At 39.7% G+C, this 19940-nt stretch overlaps 1 protein-coding gene across 3 annotated transcripts in view; it reads right to left on the bottom strand.

Annotated features, from left to right (window-relative positions):
- Positions 1-19940, bottom strand: part of Fgf13 (fibroblast growth factor 13) — a 511582-nt gene that overhangs the window by 70904 nt on the left and 420738 nt on the right. For 2 of the 3 annotated variants that reach the window (XM_051141737.1, XM_051141734.1), the window contains one exon: positions 6146-6256. In XM_051141737.1, coding sequence (XP_050997694.1) covers positions 6146-6256 — 111 coding nt within the window. Of the gene's footprint in view, positions 1-6145; positions 6257-8042; positions 8941-19940 lie in introns of those variants that run through there. The other variant, XM_051141735.1, reaches the window with a different exon arrangement.

A 19940-nucleotide genomic window follows, 5' to 3' on the forward strand; every position in this document is an offset into this window, starting at 1 on the left:
AAGAATGTGAACATGTCACAATTCCAAATTTCATGGCCTTCCAATGTATTCACCAAGAGTGTCTGACTTCCTAAAAGCAGCATACACTAAGTGACTCTAGACATATATATACACATCCAAATATAGCCTTGCTCTACTTTCTAGTGTGTTTGACTACGGATTATGTTAACTTATCTGGTTCTAAAACAACATAGTCATAAACATTCCAGAGAGGATGGAAGACGTTGGTCAAAACATACTGATGTTTAGGGCCTTGGAGTTGTGGGATGTTTACATTTTGTGGGTGGGGCAAAATATCAGGAACCACACGGCATATTAAAATAGCATCATCCTTCTCAAACTAAACTCTTAACCTGCTCCCCTAGACAGTTGCTGAAATGTTCATAGGCACTGTTAGATGGAACTTCCAGATGATGAGAAATTCCTACACTCTTACAAGACACACTACTCCAACACTTTCATTTAAACTATCTGTATTATTTCCAATGCAATAACTCTAAATAAATCTGGGCCTTGCAGAAAACGTTATTGTGTATTTCTATATTCCCAGAGTAGTATTTCATAAAGAAGTGGCATTTTTCAGGATGATAGAGTTGAAAAGCTACTGGCACTTAAGTCTCAACGATAATAGGTACAGGAATGAAAATAAGGTATGGAGGAAAAGTGTCATTTGCTATTCTAATGTTTTCTGCAAAATCATTGCAGGCAGGCTAATGAGGTCTTCATCGCTCCATCTGAAGGTCTTACTGCAGGAAACTTCTACCCAAGCTCTCCTCACAACCACACACCACTCACTGGAGACAACCAGTGGGTGTCCTCCCACTACCAGCTGTCTCTGCCCTCCCACACCATGAACAAAAATAAAACAGTACATTTTTTAAAGCGTAATGTTTGCCACACACATCTTTTGAAAATAGCCCGTGCACCTTCCTTTCAGGAGTCATAGATCAATGTTGATGATTTCTTCCCGGTTTCGTAAGTTTGTTGGGGATGATAAACTGGTATGTTACTTTTATGAAGAAGAATTTAAAGATGTAACTCCTATGTATAAGAAGATTTTTTTTCTAGAAATACTTATCTTCAAACATATCTGTTACAGTAGGTGGGGTAATATGTGTAAAAATACTAATAAGGAACAAAGGAAACATTCCTTGCAATGCCTATAATGTGTCTTTCCCTTAAAATCTGGGTGCTATCAAAGAGGATCTAGGACATATTGTACAGTTCACAATACAAGTGTTCCTACCACATGCCACTGATGGCACTTGACTTGATACTAATCATATAAAAAGCTGTACCCTTCTGTTACATGAAGTAAAGGAGACTAATCACACATACTGCTAGCCAGGATCATGTGCTGTATTTGACAATGCAATGTACAGAAAATAAGCTTAATAGCTTTGAACATGTCATATTTATGTGTAAGCCATATTTCGTTCTGTTGATACCTTGCTCACAGCACGTACTCAAAATACATTTGTAGACTGATAGCAAACTACATGGTAGAAATGTGAATATATATTTTGGGGATATAATAGATGACAATCAAACTATATAAAATCCCATAGTACAAACATCTGAGACAGACCATGAACTAAACAAAGTTCCGTGTGGGTTTGTTCAAAGTCACTATATATCACTATACACTGTTCTACAATTATAATGCCAACATGTACCAGAAACCTGATTGTGTTATAGTAATAGATAATGGAGAAAGATGCTAAATGAAATTCAAAATTATGTCTAGAATCTTATTTTACAAAACAATATTCTGACCCTCCTTAGTTGTACAAACATGGCTTTTAACGTCAAAGATGAGTATGGAGGGAGATAGAAAATACTGATAATGATTTGATTTTTGTGTTGATTTTCACTGCTCTCAGATGGTATTTTAATGAGAAATGACATGCCTAAACTTCAAACAATAGACAGTTAAAGGAGAAAGAGAAGCAAAAATATCAATTCATGTATTACTTATTCCTGGATAGTGGTATTGAGTTTGTAGGAAGTCATTCTCTTTTAACTATCTATCCTAAATATTAACTAAGCTAGATAGACAGACAAAGACACGTGGAGAAAGACACAGAGAGACACTCACACATTTACATGTACACACACACATAGACACACACACAACACACACACACACACACACACACACACACACACACACACAAACTGAAGAGAGCAGAAAAATGTGAAATAGTTTACCAGACAGAGCAGACCAACCTTTTCTTTAGATATATTCAAGATAAGTTACAAATTACTGTGTTGGCTTTGAATTTCTCCAAAGGGGCACTCTTCACAGATGAAAATACAAAATGTTATAGCAGAAGTGAGCTTGGACAGAATCACTTCCTACACGCGGTGGTCTTGCTCCCCTTCCTATTCTTGAGACAGGATCTTGCCTTCTCTTGCAGGACCGACTCTTGCTATGCAACTCGGGCTGACCAGAACCTGTTAGCAAGTCTCTTGTCTTAGCTTCCTTAGTGTCAGGATTGCAGACAGACCTGCACTGCTACTCACAGCTTTGCTTTGCCTTCTCTAAGTTTGTAATACTTCTTTACAGACTTAAGAAGTAGTTAATTTAATTTCAGACTTATTTTAGTCAGAGGCTAAACTGTCTCACTTTCTTCAGAGTGAAAAAAGGATACATGTAACCCAAGGTAATGCTAATTTCAGGATAGAAGAATTTTTAAAAGTCCAGAAACACACTAGAGTTTTGTTATGAATAATCTCAATAGTAACCAACAACTTCATCTATAGTGCATCTTTGGGTCCTGGGTACTGAGTCTCTTATGGCCTGATACTTTTTGCCAGGGAACTGTACTCACAGTTAATAGAGCTAGACTATAGTAACAAAAAAAGATATTTTGATCAGGGTGAAAAATTGTACAATATGAAGAATAACTGATTTCACTTTTGTTTCTAAAACATATTCATTAAGTACTTAAATTTTTTTCTTCTTTTTCAGCTAGATTTTAAGGGATTTTTTTTTTTGTTTTGTTTTTTGTTATTGTTTGGCTTTTTTCTTGTTTGTTTGTTTTCTGAGATAGGATTTCTCTGTGTAGCCTTGGCTGTCCTGGAACTCTGTAGACCAGGCTGGCCTTGAACTCACAGAGATCTTTCTCTACCTCACAAGTGCTGGGATTAAAGGTGTGCGCCACCAAGTAGGACCACTCACTTACTTACTTACCACTTGCCCCTGCCTCCTGAGTCCTGTAAATAAAGGTGTGCATGACCCACCCTGACCACTTGTTTATTTGCTCATTCATTCATTCATTCATTCATTTATTTGTTCACTCACTCATTCATCAATACATTGACCAATTTTGTGGATTTAAGAGATTTTTAATCAATAACCTCTATGTTGTTTCTTATTCGTTCTCTATTGGGACTATATGAAAACAAACATTTCTAACGTAAAGGGATTACTTTCTCTGCGCTATGCTATGCTCCCTAGTTCATTCAAAGTTTGCTGAACTCTACACTGAAGTCATGCTTCCACATTGCTTGTGTTAAGGCTAAATTCTCTATGAAATTAATAATAAAGCTATTATTTTAATGTACATTGAAGAATCATAGCATACTGAACTGGTGAAACCATTGCAAATCTGAAGAAAAAAGGAAATCTATCTTTTTAAAAATCCATTCATTGTACCCAAGGCTGTTATAATAAAATTGCCTCCATGAAAAATGTATTATCTTTGCCTTTTAGAGAAAAATACTTAAGTTATAATGTTTTACTTATTCATGATGAAATTTCATTGGACTGACATTTGCCATTATAATAAATCTAAAAAAGGTAACCTTAAATGCATAGTATTAAACATGGCTTTAGAAATAGATATACATAAAGCATCAAATGATTTGCTATATCATGTGATCTTGTTTACCATATTAAACTTAAGATAAAATCAATTAAACTGAACTAAATGAAAAACTATGATGAAAAGAAAAATACAAACATGATATTGGGAATGCATGCTGTGGAAATACTATTAAAATAAGTCATAGTTGAAAAATAAAAACTGTATTATTGTTCCATTAATTTAAATAATTACTTAAAGTTAATATAGAAAATGCTTGGCTTTTGGGGGAAAGATAGATTTGAATGTCTACACTTGCAATTTGGTAGATCCATTTAAACATTAAGCATCTATGTTTTATGATGGCTTATGTGGCACAGTATCAAAGGGAAAGTGAAGTTAGCTCCCTAGGCTTCTGGTGGCTCTTCATCCCAGGGAAGACAAGCCCCAATGGCTGGCTTTTTCTTTGGTGATACTTTCTATTTGCATGCTGCATATTATGACAATACTTTCCTTTGATTGACTTACCACTATATGTTTTAATCAGACTACATATGGATTCTTGTTATCTGGCTAAGTTCTTAAAAGGTCTCCAAATGTCATTAGCATATAGAAATGACATGTCAGACAGGATTATAAGGCAAACAAAGAAGAAGCTATGCTTATTTAGGAATGAAGGAGTATAATTTACTCCCTTACACAATATAGAAATCAATAATAAGAAATAGAGCTGTGTGTGTGTGTGTGTGTGTGAGATGTGTATGTTCTAAAATGAATATGTACAGTGTGATTTTGAGTTTGGCATATCATTCTTACTAAGACAACACACTGACTCATCTATTTAAAACAAAATAAACCTTTTTTTTTCTTTTTGAGGAAAAATACCTATGAACTCTGGAACCAAATATTTTTCTCTATTTGAACCTGGACATTTAAATGATATGGAGGTAAATCTGACTGGTAGCTCATCACAAATTTCCCTTTCACAATGCTTATTTTCTTGAGACAGCACAGAATCGAGTGTATCATACATCCCTTAATTCCTTCCCTGAGCATCAGTTTGTATACATAATTTGGCGGAACATTTTATTATGGATCACTATGTATTCATGTGTTACTTGATTCCAGCAAAGTGCTCTGCTTTGTCTGGGTAGTTGTTTTAAACAGAGTAGTATGCATGAAAGAGTAACTAGGATTTGTTATAAAACTTTAATATCACTGCAACACAGCATTTGGCCAAAGGCTTGAAGAGCCATTTAATACACAGAGCCTTCCTTCTAGGAACCAAGAGATGTTTCTTCAAGGGTAATTGAAGGTAACTTTCCTCTTGAGGTCATATGTCAACCCTCAGCCCAGGAAGCATTCTTAAAAGGTGTGAAATTCTTTAATCCTTAATATACTGGGGCTTTACTGCCTACAGTTATGCAGTTCCAAAAGAAGAAACTACAGAGAACTCCTTAGCAGCCAGACCTACTTTCTGGGGCTGTTTTCTCAGCCAACAATGGGAATATTTCTAGGAACTAACAAATCTGAGGGAAATGGATCCAAATCTGGGGAAACAGAAAAGGAATTATGAGAAGCAAGAATTTTAGCCCTCAGAAACACTAAGTCTGCAGATATCTGTAAATTGCAAGAAAACAGCAACTATTCTTGATGAAAAGGGAGCGCTGTATGTGTTTTTGTTTTAATTACTCCAAATAAGTATTTGTAGACAACGATTATGTAAAAAACCACGTTCGTGTCACTGAACTTCAGTAATTAGGAATAAAACCCCATTTTGAGGCAATTCCCTTTTCATTCACCTTTATGGTCTCCAGTTTACTTTGAAAGAACTCCCTTTGCAGACCCATGTAAGGAACTCAATGTTCAAATATCAATTAGTCTCAGAGTTAGCATATGGTATAATGTCACAGGGGCAAAAGCTTGTAGCAATGAGTTATCACGGTAGGAAACCACTCCTGCTTCTTGGGATGAGGCTCATTTTTAAGAGTGGAGATAGCATGCTATTTCAGGATCGCTGTGTGGGTGAGAAATTTTTCTGGGGGAAAAAGTAATAAAATCCAAAGGACAGCCATAAATCTATCTAGATTACCATGGAGATGACATTTGGATCATCCTTGAGATGGTGTCAACATTATTTGCTCTACTTTTTATTTCAGTTGTTTCGGTGTTCAACTTCCTGTAAGCGAGAGCCTGTGTAAACAGGGTTATGTCACATAATCATATTTTGCTTTCACTTAAGGATTTGGGAAAGTTTCTTTGAATTAAAAAACAAATAAATAGATCCCCAAGTCAACAACATGTTGGCACATACTATTTCTTTAGCAGTCACTTACTATAAGTACTGTCTTCGTCTTTGGTGCCATCAATGGTTCCATCTGCCTGCAGCTGCAAGTGGTAGCCTTGTCGGCTGTATAGTTTGGTAACTATACCCTTAAGCTGAGGTTCTGCAAAGAGAACAATGGTTTGGGTCAGTTGATAAGTTGGAGAGATGTAGTGGAAATCAAACTACATTTTGAAAGAGTCCTCTGGGAGAAGTAAACAAACAAATGAGAAGTTTCAGAATAAGCCTTAGAATATCGGAAGAATCATTTGATTTCCTTTGCAAGGCACTGGTGATGCACTAAAGCTTTTGACAGAGCCCACTATGTCTGATAGCTGCTAATCTGGCTTAGTGGCACTCCACCTCATTAAACATTCAGAATGGGTTGGCAAATAGCATAGTCTGCCTTCTTAATAATGCGTTACTTTTCATGAGAAGAAAAATAAATACAAAAATAATTTATAGTAGCTTGCCAATAGGTGCCAAGACCCACCAGCAAAAATTTCCTTAAGAATTAGCATGATTTGTATAAATAATTCCCACCACTTTAAGAAGGTTATGTATCTAACGTGGCATCCCATCAAAGACCTGTATCTAGAAAACGGAGGGTTCCATACAAGACAATGAGAAGGTGGTAGAAAATAATAGGCATCTCAATCCCTATCCGATTATTTTTTTTCTTAGAGAAAATGGATGTGAAATGAACAGTTTCTGTTAATGAGGAGGAAGGAAAATTGTACTTATTTTCAAATTTAATATCAAAACATCATTTCTCAAAACACAGGTCCTTGATGAAAATGATCTTCAATTACGAATCGCCGTAGATTAATCAAGCATTTAATTTATTTGCTCTTATTGAATTCAGACACCTGCGCTGAAATAATATTTATTGGTGTCACATAATCACATGTCGTAACCGCCTTTTGAAACAAGCCTATTTCACAGCTAATGCATTACAAACTTTGTACAAACTGAAGACGGATGCCCTCTTTTCCAGTCCAGGGTGTGTAGAATACAGAGAGAAAGAACTAATCAATGAGTAAGTCTGGTTTGCTGTAACACTTGTCAAGTAAAAGGTAAGAAAACAGTGCGAAGGATTCATTTAGTTAAGAATGGTAAATAAGCTGCATGCTCCCCTGAAGGTCTACTTTGACGCAACCTGACACCTAAGGCTTTCTGTCATGGGAATGTCATGCTGCTCTTAAGCACTGAAATGGTTCAAAAGGACCCATAACCTGAAGATGAGTCAAGTCTCTTCTTTTGCCTTGCATATAATGCCAAGTAATCAGTTTTAGTAGTCTGACCAGATCACTAAGATCTTTGATGCTAGGTTCTAGAATTATTAGCCACGGTTCCCCCCCCCCCCCCCCCCGCCACAGGCAAAGCTGGCCCACAAGTCATGTCTGTCCCGAAAAGAAATGGAATACCTATACAGTGGAAAGCCTATATCCCTAGGGAGTGGAACCCGGATGGGAAGGGTCTGGCAGGCAGAGATGAAAGCAAGACAGGGATTCCCAGGGTTTTCCTGGCAATGGTGACAGCTCTGCTGCTCTCTTGGAATTTCCATAACTACACAACAGCCTGTCTGGGTTACGCCTTCCCTGAGCCCAGGGGCATGCACACTCATACATGCAAGTGACATGTCTGAAGCTGAGGGCACACCTCCAGGACAAGCTATTGCTCCTGGGCTCTGTGCCTGTCCCAGGGCAGTTGCAATGCAGCAAGCCTGTTAACTGTTACGGAAGCAAAAAGAAAAAGCAATCGCCTTCCCACGCACGCACACCGGCTAGGGGGCCTCATCTGCACAAGCTGGGCTCCAAACTCACCTATGTTCCCATGCCACCCCCAACACCCTTCACGGTCTTAAAGTAAGGAAGGGGAAAAGATAAAGGCTAAAGCCCCTTTCCGACCTGGTCTCCTTCTGCGCCTCTTCTTGGAGCCAAAGAGTTTGACCCGGGAAAAGACATTTAACTTGTTTTTGTCGCAGCTGGTCTTGCCTTTACTAGGGCTGCTGACACACTTGCAGGCATTGGATTTCTCGCGCTCGCGGGCTTGTCTCTTTTGCCGGATGAGCGAGCTAGCGATAGCCGCCGCCATGGCCACGACGCCCACCACCACCACTTCTTTGGGGGGCCCTTTCTGCCTTTGGCTCCTCTTGCTCCTCCGCTTGCTGCGCTGCCACTGGCTCACGCCTTTGCTGCCTGGGTCTCCTTAGCCTGCGCTTGCTTGGCCGGGGCTTCTGGGCACCCGGCTTCAGTCGAGGAGGGGGCTCAGCATGCCGTCCGAGCTCCTCTGACGGTGGTCCGGCTGCCGTGCGGGTTCTGGCTGCCTTGGTCCGAACCGACGCCACAGCCCCGGGCCGGAATCGCAGGCGAGACTGGCAGGGAGGCAGAGAGCTGCGCTTGTGACTGCGTGCGCTCGGCCCCTGAGCCCCGAGGACACTGTGCAAGTCCAAGCGGCTCAGGTCGGAGTTTCGCGGCACCCCCCGCCCTGTGCCGCGTGGAGGGGGCCGGAGGAGGGAAGCAGGCGGAGGGAGAGCGCGCGCGGGCGGGAGAGAGGCCGCGGGCCCGGGCGGCGGGCGCGAGGAGGGAGGAGGCAGCGCACGGGGGAGCGCGCCCTTGCCCTGGCCCCTCCGGCGCTTCCACTAGTCCTTGCAACTTCCCGGCCTGACGGTTGGCAAAAGTTGGCCGGTGCCAGCTTTCCCGCAGGGATCAAACAGGTAATGGCCTGGCATCGTCGCAGTAGCTGCTGCTCTGGGCGCGGCACAGTCGCAGCACAGGAATTCAGACGCTGCAGGCACCCTCCAGAAGAGCGCGACAGCCTGCGGGAGGCCCCCTCCCTGCCTCGGCGGCCCCTCCCTCCCGGAACCCAGCTACTGGCTCCCGCCTGCCTGCCGCCCCCAACCGCCCCACCCCCCGTGCAGAGTCCCTGCTCCTGCTAACACCTGTAGGGGATCAAGACACTACCCCATAGCCCAGAGCCCTCCTTCCTTTTCCCTACAAGAAGCTCTGAGAGAAACAGTGATGGAGGAGGCACGGGGATGAGATAGTTGCCTTGCAGGAGCTGAGGTTTGCTTGGCTTTGAGGCTGGGAGGAGAGGGGCAAGGATGTGCCTTGAGAGCAGCACTCAGAGTTAGCCAGGGCTGGAGCCTCAGGAAGTTGGCCAGACTCGTGCACCTGGCTCAGTAATAGCCCACATGCCACCAGAGACCTGCGGAGGTATTTTGCACAGCGACACTTGTAGCTCCTCCAGTAGAGGAGACCAGGGCACACCGAGGGGCTCAGCCCCCACCACAGCGGCAGCAGTAGGCACTGCAGAGCTGCTCCCTCACACCACGCTGCCACCCAGTGGTTTTTGCTGACTTTTCATTTAGTGCCAGTGTTTGCTGGCCCAACCCTGGTTTTCCTCATCGCCGCCCCCTCATCTGGCCATTTGAGAAGCGGGGTAGCATGTACCACAGACAGTATTGTTAAAAACAAAAACAAAAACAAAAACAAAAAAAGTATAGCCCAGATCTGGTTTCACCTCTGTACCGTGTCCCATTTCCTGTTTCCTTTTTTTACCTGCTCCTCAAGACCATGAAAGTTCATCTATTCCCCCCGCCCCCCAATTCTGGAATTACCTTGGCCTTTTGTTGGCTTATTTGTACTCACAAGTTCTTTCTTCAACCCTTGTTAATACAGGAAAGATACCAACAGCTCATACGTTTAAACGCTGTTTTTACTGTTTTCTTTGACCTCTGAGCCTAAATAGAAAGGGGATGCTTTACACTTTCTGCACTCACTGGACTCCCTCTTGCTACCAAAAATTAACTCTTCAGAATTAACTTCAATGCAAATCCAATGCAAATCCCACGGCTCCAGGAAGCAAAGAACAACCCAACTAATCCCTGGGAGTGAAGGCCCCTGTTTTGCTCCCACTATGCCTAGAATGCCTCCACAGTCGGTACTCCTCTTGTTCACTATAATTCCATTTTCTGGCTCAAACCTCGTCATATAGTCTACACTAGTAAAAATCCATTGAAACTAACTGATGAATGAGTGGTTCGTATTGACTGCAGGAGGAAGAAGATGTGTCTCAGCTCAGAAAGAGCAGGAAGTTAAATTTCAGGATCTACAAAGGAAGTAGTCTCACCAAAAGCCAGATCCTAAGAAACCATGACCCGGGCCAGCTATTTGGGATTTCGGATGGGCTTCACTCTGGTACCTTATTCAAGGGCCCCTGGTTTCCAACTCATATCTCACTTGGGATCCTGATCCAGTATATGAAAAGGCTAAACAAGGACGAGGTTTTTATTTAGGAAAGGGATGGACCTTTGAAAGAATTCTGTAATGTTACAAGGAATTGAGCAGGACTTTCCTACATTTTCTTTCATTTCTCCAGAACTGCTACCATTTACTCAAAGTCACCGAAATATTTTCAGAATGCCTGTAGATTTATTGGCCTGTCTGTCCTGCAGATTGCCAGCACAGAGACCCATGGAAGACTTCAGCATATATAACCAAAAGAGGAAGTTATTATTACAAAGTACAAATATACAGACATCATCTGCTCCCCTTCTAAACTTTATCTACCACCAAGATTGTTTGTTTGGGGGTTTTGAGTTTTTGTTTGTTTGTTTGCTTGTATTGAGGATTGAACTATATGACATGAATACATGGGTCCACTAGGCAAAAGCTGACAACTTGAGTCCACAGATATTTGCAAATACCTTTCCTATTCTAATCGTTTTCTTCTCAGTTATTTCTATAAACTTTATTTTTACCTATTGCATAAAATATAAAACTTAAATTTATGACTGAATTGTCACATGCATATATTGTGCAATGTTTAAATCAGGTTAAAAACATCCACTCCAACATTATTTATCATGAAAATATGCAAAATTGTTTCCTCTAAGTTTTTGAAATTCACAGTAATTTTGTGTACAGTCATCCTACTGTGCACACCAGAACTTCTTCCTGCTGTTGCTTACACACTGATCAACCTTTTTCACCATCAATCTTGCTAATTGCTAATCTCCCAACAAGGGGAGAATAGAATAAATAAGACATATTACTTGTTAGCTCCCCAAAATTGCTTCTATTTCTTTATATCCTTCACTTCATCATTTCATTTCCATAGGAAAATATATGCTGTGAGATTGATGAGACTGGAACAGGATGTCTCTGTCTTTCTGTATTCTCTCTGCCTAAAGATCACATCTGTCCTCTCTCCTCCCCTAAGATGCTTGTTGACTGGGCCATTAGTTCAATCCAGAACATAAAGAAAGACATCCTTGGGGATGGAGATATGCCTCAGTGGGTAATAGCATTTGCTGTTATTGCATAGGACTCATGTTTGGTTTAAGGCACTCGTGCCAGGCTGTTTGTGAAGGTCCAACACAGTCTTCTGGTCTCTGGCCTCCTCAACATATGGCAGACACAAAGACACACTAATACACACACACACACACACGCATGCACGCACGCACATGTACATGTATATACACATAACAAATATGTTCCTCTAGGTCACATTATCCAATTAGCTTAACTATAAATACAGCAGGCATTTTTTAATGCTCTCCTAACACCCATTTCTATTGCCCAGGTATTTAGTAACTCAAAGAAGAGCATAAATATCAGTTTCAAATCCTCAAAGAGGAATCATACCAAAGCCCTATCTATATCAGGAGGGCAAAATAAAAGACAGAATTGCAGCCCACCCTAGAAAAGCCTATTTGTCTTTTTTTTTTTTTTTTTTTTTTTTTTTTTTTTTTACCTCCCCACTGCCATCTCAGACCAGTAGAATGACATTTGAGTGAGAGGAAGAATAAGAATTCTCTTTGGATACTTGCCTCCAAAACACCTTTTCTCCTGGCTTGTTTTATCAGTAGCAATTCTGCTATGGGGTTTTAGATTCCCTCCAGATTCATAGTTTGAACTCTTCTAGGCTGTGTGGGTCTATTTTCTTCACAGGCCTCCCATCCACCTTTGCACCCACCAAGCTTATTCCTTGATCATGTTTAGAAAAAAATATATATTCTTAGCACTTTTCTCCATTTCCATTCCTAAAGAATTCTATCCTGCCACCCTGCTAGTCAGGAGACATGTTCTGTTCTGTTTTGTTTTTATCCTATATGCTAACTGGCCATGTGACTTTGGTGGGTATGCCATTCTTCCCATTGTAAGGAGTATCAGTCAATATCAGTCACTTTCAAGTTGTATTCTTCAGCTCCTTAAAAGTACATGAACACAAAGTAAGTTCCCTTGACAATGTTTTAAACATAGCACTTCTACTTTCATCTTTTCTGTACACTGTGGCTCATTGTGTGATTTCTTTTAAAAATAAACATAAAGTTTCAACTACTAAAAACAGAATGTTTGAAAATGCCTGGGTGAGCTGCTCCTTAAAAGGCTTTTTAGGACTGGGAGTCTTAGCTTCATTTTGTGAACACCCCTGCTCCCCCAACTGCCTTATCTTCTATTACTTGCCGCATTTCTCTTCCCGTCCTACCTTACCAAAATATAAAATATGTCATGAATCCCAAAGAATAATTCCTGAGCCCTTTAGCTCCCCTTCTTTGTGAGTTCACTTTAGAACCAGGTTTGTAGCAATGTTTTCGAAGATTTATGTGAGTTATCGGAGCTTAGAATGCCAATCTTTCTTTGCCAGTCTTTTTTGGCAGCCCTCAGATGAGCTGTGAGAAGCTGAAGGGACCTGCTCTCCAGAGGCTTCTCCGGGAACAAGACAGAAATACAAACAGATGTGACTGTGATGAGCAAAAACGAGAGAGTTGAGACAGCCTAATCAGGAACAGTTTCAGAACCTTTTGAGCAGGAAGGAATTGGCTGTCTTTCTGCCACTCTGAAAATGAGAGATTTCGAACAGCCTTCCCCTGTAATGATAAACATGATCACAGCCACTTGCCAGTTCTCTCTCATGCCCTCCTCTCCCCCTGCTGCCATTTCCCCCCTAACAGTTCATCAGAACCTCTCCACATCCAGTTACAGGGCAAGAACTGATTATGAGCTCTACGAGAGGGAAGGGGTTCAGATTCAAGTGTATCAGGGTCAAGCAACACTGGGACCTCCTCATTCTCTGACTAAGGTATGGGGGTAGTTAAAAGACAGTTCAGCACATAGCACATTGTATTGTCTCTCTGGTTGTGTCTAACAACCCGTCCCCCAAAAAACCCCGCCTGGATAGAAATACAAATGAGGAGCTTAGAAAAAAAAAAAAAAAAAAAAAAAACCATTAGAACAGGTTCTTACCACTTAACTCCAAGCAGGAAAAATACAATTTAAGGAAACTTTGTCACTGTCATGGTGAAAATCCAGAAACAAAAAAGAGTGACAATTTTATTCTGTAACATGACCTGACACATTTATTAGCTACCAAAGAGTCACTCCTAGTCTGATCGCTTGGAGGAGTTCTACTTCAGGAACAAAAGGCTCCAGAACTAATTTTTACAGAAATCGATTGGCCGTCTTGATTTGCCTTCAGAATAAAAAGCCATGGGACCCTCTGCACTGCACTAGGAAGGCAGCTTGCTTTTCATCACGTCCATTCTCTAAGATAATTTTGTTAATACTTAAGCCACAGAATTTGCTCTAGCCACCTCTGATTTATATTTAAAACCAATTGAGACAGCACTGATTAATTCTGATCCTTTAAGAAGAAAAATCCTATAACACGCATAAAACTTTCATTGTTCAGTCATAATTTATGAACATTAAGACCATAAAAAGCCTGATGGTGTTAATCATTGCTATGAATCCAGCACTTTACCATTTAATTAGCCATGTCAGCTGTAAAGCTGAGAGTTCAAGGCCTTTAGTTACTTACTTGTCCACTTAATCAAGAGAATCTGAAGGGAAATAGCAGATTTCTGGGGTGAAGGTTCCTTCTTGATCATCAGAAGAGACCTAATAGAATGAGCTTAAGTGTCAGTATGTGTGGATTTACATTCTGTAGAAGGTCAGCACTCTTTTCTGTAAGGGTTGTCAAATAATGTGATTGGCAACTGATTTTCCGTCTATAGAAGCTTTCATGATATAGTAGAAACTTTTTTCATTCAGGTGGTTGTGTGAGCTATTTTCTCTCAAGATGCTATTCATTACAAAAACTACACTTCTACACTTTATGTCTTTGACCTGTAACTAAGACTTTAGTGGTCTGAGAAGGGGAAAGGGCTAGCAGTATTGTGTGAGGGCAGTCACACTCTTTTTTTTTTCTTTTAGTTTTGGTCTTGTCCAACCTGTGGAAAGCACTTTGCAAATACAATGAATTCATACTTAACCCAAGGTTGTTTCAGTACTGTCAAAACATCCAAAGTCAACAACATCAGACTCTCTAAAGTGGGTTTGATTCAGTATTCCATTCAATAATCTTAGAATATCATAAAGAAACAGTTACTTTTGCCTGAACTTATTAGTCACTAGCAAAATAAAGACGACTTTTCCCCCCAATGAAACTTTGATATTTTATGAAATTAGGAATGCATAATATATGGCAAAATGTTCACAACACTGGATTCATTTCTGGCCCAATGAGCTAGGCTATTCAAATGAAAAGTTGCAGTAAAATGGGAGGATTCAAAGAAAAAGAAGACAATCTACTTTTTCTGGATCTAAGCTATTTCAATAAATTATCAAATTTATTAAATATGCATTAATATTTAGCATATGGGACAAAGCTCAAAAGCAGCATTAAGTACATTGTTTAATTTCCTACTTGCCAATGGCACTGTAGCCACCAATTTTCTATCCAGAATTTTCATGTTTTAAGGGAAGGAGCAGAGGAAATGGGCAGATTATTCAGTGCTTTCTCAGTACTTTCTAACAGCAGGCCAGTTATTCTGGCAGAGCTTGTTGAATTCACTAGAATTGAAGCAAAAGAGGAAAGACAGATCTATGGCCCAATGAAAATTGTGTAGAGGCCCAATATGGGTAATAATTCTCCACTCTGCTTTAAAATTTTACCCAGGGTCTCAAATATGCTAGAGCTCAGTTGACACCATGGATTAAATCGATAAGCCATGTTCTTTGAAGAAAGCAACCTATAGAGTAGGAATTATCATGATTGCAATTTTGCTGGTAAAGAAAGTGAAGTCTAGCGAAACTAAGTGTTGCATCAATGTTTTTTTGGCAAGTACCCAAGTGGCAGTGCCAGTATTTAAACTAGGAATTCTCAGCCAATAAGATATATGTGTACAAGGCTTTCCTCCTTGGCATTGGGTATGGAATTTGGGTTGGTGAGCTAGTAGCTGGATATGGCTTTATCTTGGCGTCAGTAAAAGGAAAAGCTAGATTGTATTATGTTCTCAATTGAGTTGTGTTTCTTCCTTTGTTTGATAAAAGTGAATCATACAATGAATAAAAATGAAAACAACACAGGCAGACTGTAACCATAGTTGATAATGCTTTTTTACAATAACTTCTTAGAGTGGTATTTAAATAAAACATCAGTAACTTTCTCATGGAAATTCAGTTACTATAAGCCACTGCTTAATGTCATTTTTGGGATCCCCAGCCCAGGAAAGAGTTTGACACTAGGACAGAGTCTGTCTCTGGTAATCTAGGGCTTTTGAGTGCTATGAGACCCAGAGGAAATATCCCAGTCTTTATCTCCATCACAACTTAGCAGAGACAAGGAGTTAAAGTACTCCCAACTCTCTCAGTTCTTTTCATACAGGGAAAAAACTTGCTTTCCACAGTGTAAGCTTTTTTGTGCCATCTGCTTTCAGCTACAGGAAGCTTGAGTTCAGCCAAAAGAGAGAAAAATATTACACACAGACTATTTACTTCCATGGTTGGAAGCCGATCACTATCCTTTTGCAATCAGGGGTTTCTCTAGTATCCATTTTCACTAATTTGTTCCCCCTTTTCCCTTCTGACAAACAGCAAAAAGTACAATCAACCGACTGAATGTATTTAGTTAGTTATCTTGCAAGTTTAAAACCAGCTTTCCTAACCAAGGCTTGACTGCTCACCTTGGATTTCATTTTAGAGAAGAGAGTAGAGGCATGAGAAGTTAAAAACTTTTTATCTGAATCGGTTGTTCATTCTTTCATTTATTTATTCATTCACTATTTACTTAGAATTCTTTGCCAAGTACCTGATGGATGTTAAGGTACTAATCTCTATAACTTGCTGAGTTATAGACTAGTAACTGGAGTTACTAGACTACTTTATTTGCTCATACAATGTGTATGAGGCGTTACTCCATTTTCCAGATGAAGAAAGTAAAGCAAAGAGAGGGTAACTAGTTTGGTCAGTTTGAAAGTAATAACACCAGGATTATAATTCATGCATTCTGACTTCAGCTTTCTTATGCTCTTCACTGCCTCTTCTAAGACTGTTCCTGGCACCAAGTGAAGGTCAAATAGAAGATTAAAAGTAATAAAATGTAATCATAAGAAGGCATAAGCATTATAACAACAGACCCCCACCACCACCCATAATGGCACAGTGAACACTGGGTAAGTGGGCAGGAAATATGTTCAGCTTCAAAAAACACAGCTCAGGCCAGATGATGTTCAGAGAATGAGAAAGCTAAGAAATTGAGGAAGTTTCCTTCTGGATTTAAATTGTCTAGGTTCTGTTTTCCAAGTCAGGAGCCTTATTCTCAACTTCAAGAGCATAGGACACTTTGTGTTTTTATGTTCTCATGCTTGAAGCACCTGGCAGAAACCTGAGCTTATTTTGTACCCTTCTCTTGTAATGTACTTCTGTGAAGTGTTGATTATGGTTATGATCAGGAAACATCCTAAGGATTGTGAGAAATTGATCTTTTATGTGGACATTGTCATGTACATTTGTGAGGTTGCTCTTCTCTTGCTTGTAAATCCATTGTGTTTCCAACGGATCTCAGTGCAGCTCATACTGTCAACAGTGATACTCAAGTAGATGCTTGTTATTGATTTGTGACTGTCATCAGCACAGGCTTTAGTAGCAGTAACCCCTTCAGAAAGATGCCAATCAAAAGTAAAATTATGTTCCCACGTATACTATGGTGACTAAACCTTTCTTAAAAAGCAACAGTTGCCCATGGAAACCAGAGATTTGCACAGGAGCATCAGCAATTATTTTTTTCTTATAGCAATATTAAATTTTTAAAAAATATTTATTTATTTATTGCATATGAGTGCTTTATCTGCAGAAGAGGGTATCAGATTACATTATAGATGGTTGTGAGCCACCATGTGGTTGCTGGGAATTGAACTCAGGACCTCTGGAAGAGCAGGCGGCACTCTTAACCACTGAGCCATCTCTCCAGCCCAGCAATATTAAATTTTTAATCTAACAATTGAACTAAAACTGTTGTTAAGTAACTGTCCAAACTAGTTAATCCTGGTGATGTCTCTAGGTAGAATTAATATTCTTATTGAAGAAAGACAACTAGGATTTGATTGGTAGTTAAAAGTGCTAAGGTACTGGATAGATGTGGTTCATCAGTTAAGAGGATTGACTGCTCTACCATAGTACCTGGATTTGACTCCTGGCACCCACATGGCAGCTCACTGCAACCCTAGTCCAAGGAGACCCAGCACCATATTCTGGCCTCCTTGGAACAAGCCATGCACATGATACAGAGACATACATGTAAATAAACATCTGTACACATAAAAATAAACAAAACTTTAAAAATAAAAATATTAAAAACATTAAAATCTCATATTAATGTCATTCTTCTTTTCCCCTAATATGTAGTATCTACTTTCATTGCCAGAATACTGGTATCATTTAATGCCCTATTTCATTGCATAATAAAACGTAATGTGTGTATTCATGTATTACACATGCACACATTTCATGTAAGTATAAGGTAAGACCACCACACTAACACCTTAGTTCAGATGCCCACTGCCTTTGAAGGTCTTTAAGAACCTATAGCCTTACTTTGTATTCACCATTCAGTCTAATTTTATTTTGTGTCTTGAGCAATTCCTGTAAAAGTTCCTAGAGAGTGACAACTAGGATTTTGTTGATATTTGAACATATTGACAATATGTCTAATTTTTTCCCTATGTGTCATTTTTCTTCAGTTTTATAAACTTATACATGAACTATTGCTTCCCTGTTGACACCTAGCCTCACCCTATTACTTCTGCAACTTCTATTTTATGTTTATTGAACTTCCTTCTGTCCTTAATGATTTCTCACTTCCCTTTCTTCATCCCATCTCTTCATCTTTCTTTGAAGAACTGGATGCATCTCTTAGTTCCTTTAGGAAAATTGAGTCTATCGGTTATTTTTTTATTTCAGTGGAATGCACGCACGCACACACACACACACACACACACACACACACACACACATATACTATATTGTATACTATACAATAAAATTGTATATTACCTAAAACTATGTTAATATTTTACAATTACCAGTTGGTCTCTTCTAATATATTTTTTGATAATGTAATAATACCTTGTTTATGTCTTGTTCATATATATCATAAAGGGAGGGTTCTAGTTCTTCCTTTATCACAATGAACACTTTTTTTCTGCTTTTTAAGACAAGGCTTCTCTGTGTAGCCCTGGATGTCGTGGACTGGCTTTGTAGACCAGGGTGGCCTCAAACTCAGAGATCTGCTTGCCTCTGCCTTCCGAGTGCTGTAATTAAAGGCATGCATCACCACTCTTGACTCACAGTGAATACTTTTAACACCAGTTTTCCTTTATACAACTGTGGTAGTTTCAATGAGAATGGCCCCATAGGCTCATATATTTGAATGTTGGGTCCCCAGTTGGTGGAACTGTTAGGAGGAGTGTCTTTTGGGGGGGAGGGGAGGTATGTCAATGGGGAAGGACTTGGAGGTTTCAAGTGCTTGTGGACCAGATGTAAATATGCAGCTACTGATCCAGCACCATACTTGCCTGCCTGCTGCCATGCTCCCTGCCGTGATGGTCATGGACTAACCCTCTGAAACTATAAGCAAGCCTCCCTCAATTAAATGCTTCCTTTTATAAGTTGCTTTGGTTATGGTGTATCTTCACAGCAATCGAAGAGTTACTGAAACACTATCTCCTGCGTGAGTTTCCAAAGTGGTGAGGTTACACAGGTATGAACAACCACACCTGGTTACTTATGTTCAAGTATCTTTTGTGTTGCTCTATTTCCTAGACGTGCTTTTATTTTCTTCTTGCTACATAAATATGGGCATGGACTTTGCTTCAGCAGAAAGGTCTTTATTTACGAGCTCTCATGTGAACACTGGATAGCCATTGATCTCTGTAGTTTTGTTTTCGTCTGCAAGTGATTTGTGAATTTCACTGGTTCAGAGTACAATTTTTAGATTAATTTCTCTGCATGATACTTAAATTCAGATGTGGGGTTTAATTCTTTATACCCAACCTATATTTTGTGTTTCTGGACCTTGGATCTTGAATTTTTGTTAACTAGGTAGCTCTTCTTGCCTCCTTGTTTTATGGAGAAAACTCAGTGTTCCACAGTAAAGGTGATGTCTTCAGCTGAAATAAGTATAGATTTCATCTATTGGTCTGAATGTCTGTCTGCCCATGCATCCATCAATTTCTGCTACTCTTGACATGTCCATTTGTTTCAAATTCCTTATTTCTATCACCTGCAGCTTTTGCTTTTGGCTTTTGAACTCTTGTGTATATTATCAAAGCCTAATGGTAATATTTGATCTAATGTTTCTGTGATGTTGAGATACCAGTAAGCAAAAGTTGAACTTCCTGGCCAGAACTTCCAATTCATTCTATACTTCTATACTGCTTTTGTAGCATTAAGGATATTGTGACTATGTTTATATGTAACTTTTATGTAGTTAAATATTATAACTGTGCTAGAGACATT

Source organism: Acomys russatus, chromosome X (genome assembly GCF_903995435.1).
Source record: "Acomys russatus chromosome X, mAcoRus1.1, whole genome shotgun sequence".
NCBI lineage: Eukaryota > Metazoa > Chordata > Mammalia > Rodentia > Muridae > Acomys > Acomys russatus.